General features: G+C 43.8%; 1 protein-coding gene across 1 annotated transcript in view; it reads left to right on the top strand.

Annotated features, from left to right (window-relative positions):
- Window positions 1-143: 143 nt before the first annotated feature.
- The window catches only part of LOC106949941 (lens epithelium-derived growth factor), a 12,445-nt gene continuing 8,172 nt past the window's right edge, over window positions 144-4,416 (top strand). The window contains 7 exon segments of the mRNA XM_074527696.1: window positions 144-260; window positions 1,013-1,127; window positions 1,206-1,270; window positions 1,347-1,482; window positions 1,959-2,936; window positions 3,079-3,234; window positions 4,148-4,402. Coding sequence (XP_074383797.1) covers window positions 1,044-1,127; window positions 1,206-1,270; window positions 1,347-1,482; window positions 1,959-2,936; window positions 3,079-3,234; window positions 4,148-4,402 — 1,674 coding nt within the window. The 5' untranslated portion in view covers window positions 144-260; window positions 1,013-1,043.

Genomic DNA, 4,416 nt, shown 5'->3' with positions numbered 1-4,416 from the left:
CACTTTTATATTTTTCATGGTTTCAGAAATTTAGTGAAGGTAGATAAAGTGTTTTTGATGTGACGCAAACACCCCAAAACTGTCGAAGGTTGGTACCGACCACCGTACGGTGGTACGGTCCAGGATGGCGGGAAAAACGTCATTGACTACGTCACACGAGTGAATGGGCCAATATGGCGGCGAGTGTTAGAATGTAGCTTCGCAACGAGATGTTTTATTTAAACTACTGTTGATTCAAGAAGATTGTCTTTTAGTTCCAGGTGAGCAAACGGAAATACGAACAATTTATAAAACCACAACGACTATTTGAACCGTTTCCGTTTAGACTGACTGACAATTAGCACAGCCGCTAGCTAGCAGGTATGAGTGTATTTGTAAACAATGAGTGAACATGATGATGCAAAGCGAAACCTGCTGAGTTAGACCGAAAAGTCCCTCTAAAAACTGATTATCCTGAACCTTAAGAGCTGTTACAGCGAAGGAAGCGGGGAGACAAAGCTGTTTTCACCGATTATATGGAGTGTTTGGTAAACGTCGGTTTGCTAACTGTAATTGAGACATTTTTAAGCTAATCCGTAAATATATAAACAATGTAAGCAGATTAAGGTCCACAAGTAAAGATGTGAAATTGTTAACGAAGACACAGGTGGTCAGAAAAAGCTCACAATGTTCTCTGCACCTCTAGAGCAGATCACAGGTAGACAGCACACCTGGCAGCTCAACCTAGAAATACAAGAGATTTAAAATGATGTCATGTCTGATGTGTTCATGTAGCACAAGGTGGTCAAACTGTGGGAGAGCAAATCAACAACCAAACTTTCATTTGGTTTACCTGCTTTAGATTTGTTATTAGAACAAAGAACAAGAAACTTGATTTTAAATGGTAATAATGTATTGAAGCAATCAATAAATTAATAAATGGACATTATATAGTTACATATAGACTCCTAACAGTCTGTCTTTATGCTTGTCATGAATCTGTGATCATCACTAATATCATATCTGTTTTCAGCTTTCCTTAAGTCGCTTTCTGGAGCAGCAGGATGTCCGGAAAACTCGGTAACCCTCTGAAGGCCGGCGACCTGGTGTTCGCCAAGATGAAAGGCTTTCCTCACTGGCCGGCTCGGGTAAACAAGCAGACAACACACCCTTCGTCACACACAGCTGTTCTGACCTGGGATGCTTTAACCCGTCTGTGTTTGTAGGTCTGTAAATCAGAGAACGGCTACAGGAAGCGAGTCCCAGTCTACTTTTTCGGGACCCATCAGATGTACGTACACCCAGCAGCCAATCAGCTTCTCCCTCTGTGTGCGTCTTTAACCCGGCTGTGGTCGTTCTCTCCCCAGAGGCTCCGTCACGCCGGAGAACGTCGCTCCGTACGTCGGGAACAAGCTGAAGTACGGAAGCGGCGTTCGCATCAAGGGCTTCGCTGAGGGGATGTGGGAGATCCAGAACATGCCCGGCCTCGGCAGCAAACTCAAGGTGAGTTCAAACTCCTTTCTGCTTAAAATGTATTTATTAAGTTTATTTGATAGATGCAGACACACAATAACACAGACAAACTGAATACACAAATCTGGAACAAACTTCCAGAAAAGTGCAGAACAGCTGAAACACTGAATTCCTTTAAGTCTGGACTAAAAACCCAGCTGGTTAGATCTGCTTCTGGAAGTTAATAAATGAAACTTTGAGCAAAATATTTGATGTGTAATGACAGTGCATGACAAAATGTAAAAATGTTTACTGGTTTTCTCGGTTGTTGACAGTGTAATGTTTTATAAAGACACCACCCTGTATTTGCATGATGTTTTATGAACGTCAGCTGTGATGCTCCACTTGATATATTTACCAGTAAAATGTTATTGGAATTGGTTTGTGTTTATTTTAAATGTATTGAACACAGAAATGGACAAGAGGTGTCAAGGATTTTTACAGACTCTGTTCTGTTTTCTCCACAGGTTCAACCGAAGACCTGCACTAAAAAAACACCAGCAAAACCAGCTTCTTCTTCTACTACACTCTCCAAATCAACTCCTGCGTCCTCCAGAAAAACTCCTGCAGCGAAAACCCCTGGTGGAAAACCTAAAGGAGCTTCTGCTCCCACTAAGTCTGAGTGCAACACTAAACCTGCTTCAAGCAGAAGCACCCCGAGTCGAGCTTTGGCTGAGAAAGAAAGTTCAGAGAGATCCACAAGAACGTCGTTTCGATCGGCTCCAGATAAAACAACCCAGACCAAACCAGATCCGGACGCTTCAGATCGTCCTGCAGCGAAAAGATTCTCTTCCAGATTGACTCCTGATCAACCAGTTGAAGCAAAACAAGATAAAGAAACACTAGACCGTACCACAGCTACAAGGTCCTCTAGATTGGTTCAGTCTGTGGAACCAAAACTAGATAAAGAAACTCCAGATCATGTCGAGGCCATTAGATCCTCGTCTAGATTGTCTCCAGATGAAAACATGAACTCTGAACTGCAGAGAGCTCCTGCAGCTGCAGGCGGGTTGTCCAAGTCAGATCCAGGTGACTTCACACAGCTAACAGAGTCTGCAGAGCGTAGAGAGGTTAGATTAGAGTTAATCAGGTTATCTTCTGATGAAACAGCAGAGTCCCGACAGCGTGAAGACTCTGCATCCAGGTTAGCTCCAGAGAAACCAACAGACTCCAAACTGGAAAAAGAAACCAGAGGAGCAGGTACCTCATCGTCGGGATCGGCTCCAGATAAAACCACAGAGTCCAAACAGGTTACAGAACCAGCAGAGCAGCCGGCTACTCCTAGAACCTCATCCAGGTCAGCTCCAGAGAAACCAACGGGTCCAAAACCGGATCAGGAAGCAGGAGAGGTTGCTGCGGCAACGAGAAGCAGGAGGTCAGCGAGCGGAGGGTCACTGGCAGAACGATCGACCGAAAAGAAAACTCCAGCTCAGACTAAAAGAGAGGTGGGAATAAAAAATGACTCAAATCTGCAACAATGTTTGAACATTAAGGCAAATTAGAGCTAACAGTTTCTACCAAGCTGGACAGACCTGATGTGTTCAGTTTCTGCTCAGCTGTAGTTTTTACAGTTTCCTGTTTCCTCAGGTGAGATCAGGAAGAGCTTCTTCTGCCTCTGATGGAAAACCTGCAGCAGGCTGGACAGGAAGTAAACCTCAGGCCCAGAAGGAAACGGCAAACAGCGGCGAGCAGGAAGCTGCTGGACGTCGAGTTTCCACCCGGAGCAAAGCGACGGATTTAAAGGTGGCCGCCGTGATTTCATGCTGCCAGTCTCATAAAAACTGTTTCCTCCTTTATTAATGCAGCTGTTTGTGGGACTGAAGTAGTTAAAATGAGAAGAAGACATCAATAAATACAATATTTACATTTTTATTTTACTGCTTTTATTTTTAAAGGGAAGCAAACTCATTGATTTTGAAGGGTTAAATTTCAGTATTATCTGTTGTTCACTTGTTAGCTCAGTAATGCTACAATCTGCTAACGCTACCTGGATAACGCCTGCTCCGTGGTTGCTAAGCTATTATACGATGCCTGTGTCGGTTCTTCACCTCCAACCTGAACACACTTCCTCTGCTAAACCTGGCAAAGCCGATCATGATGATTCAGTTCAGAGGAAACCTGAGACCAAGAGACCTGCAGCAGCAAAGCAAAGGAGCTCTGCTGAGGATGATTCAGGATTTACATTCTTTTATTGTTCCTCAAATGGAACCAAAACTTAGTCAAAACGGTTAATATACATTTTGTAAATCGGTTTCAGTAACTGTTTCTTCTTCCTTTTTTACAGACAGACTGGAATAGAGAGGGATTATATGAAATATTAAAATCGACTCAAATAAGCTCTAAGTTAAAGTGACTTCAGTCAGAGGCTTCCAAACCCTGCAACACAGACCTCTACAGATGAATAAGTTACAGTCCTGATGCTGCATGACTTCATGTTTCCTTCATTAGGCGTTCAGTGGTTCCCCACAGCGACCCACTGCTGATACGATATCTGAGCTTCAGTATCGGTTCGCTGAGTGTGATATGAAATAATAAACATGATGCTGCAGATACTAACATCGGACCGGTTCAGGTCCAGTTCGGCTCAGTGAGTTTAGTAAAGAATTAATGGAGCTGATATCAGTGATGAAACGAATCCGTTCTGTTTCCTCTGCAGTTCAGTGACATTCCCGACTTACCGCCTTGCAGGAAGAGGAGAAAAGATGCAGGAAAGCGACAGAACCAGGAGGCCAAGAGGAAGAAAGAGGAGGAGGAGAAGAAGGAGGAGAAACGGAGTCCGAGCAGCGAAGACGGGATGAAAGATCAGACTGAGAGTGGAGCGTCGAAAAGAAAGATGGAGGAGGAGAAAACCGAGGAAGGAAGAGAGAAAGTAAAGAGGAGAAGCGAGAAAGACAAGGAGGCAGGAGAGAAAGAAATGAAGAGAAT

This window comes from Poecilia latipinna, unplaced genomic scaffold, assembly GCF_001443285.1.
Source record: "Poecilia latipinna isolate Pla-1442-1.1 unplaced genomic scaffold, P_latipinna-1.0 Scaffold371, whole genome shotgun sequence".
In the NCBI taxonomy this organism is placed as follows: domain Eukaryota; kingdom Metazoa; phylum Chordata; class Actinopteri; order Cyprinodontiformes; family Poeciliidae; genus Poecilia; species Poecilia latipinna.
Note: the sequence above shows the minus strand (reverse complement) of the source record. Positions and strands in the feature narration are given on the sequence as shown.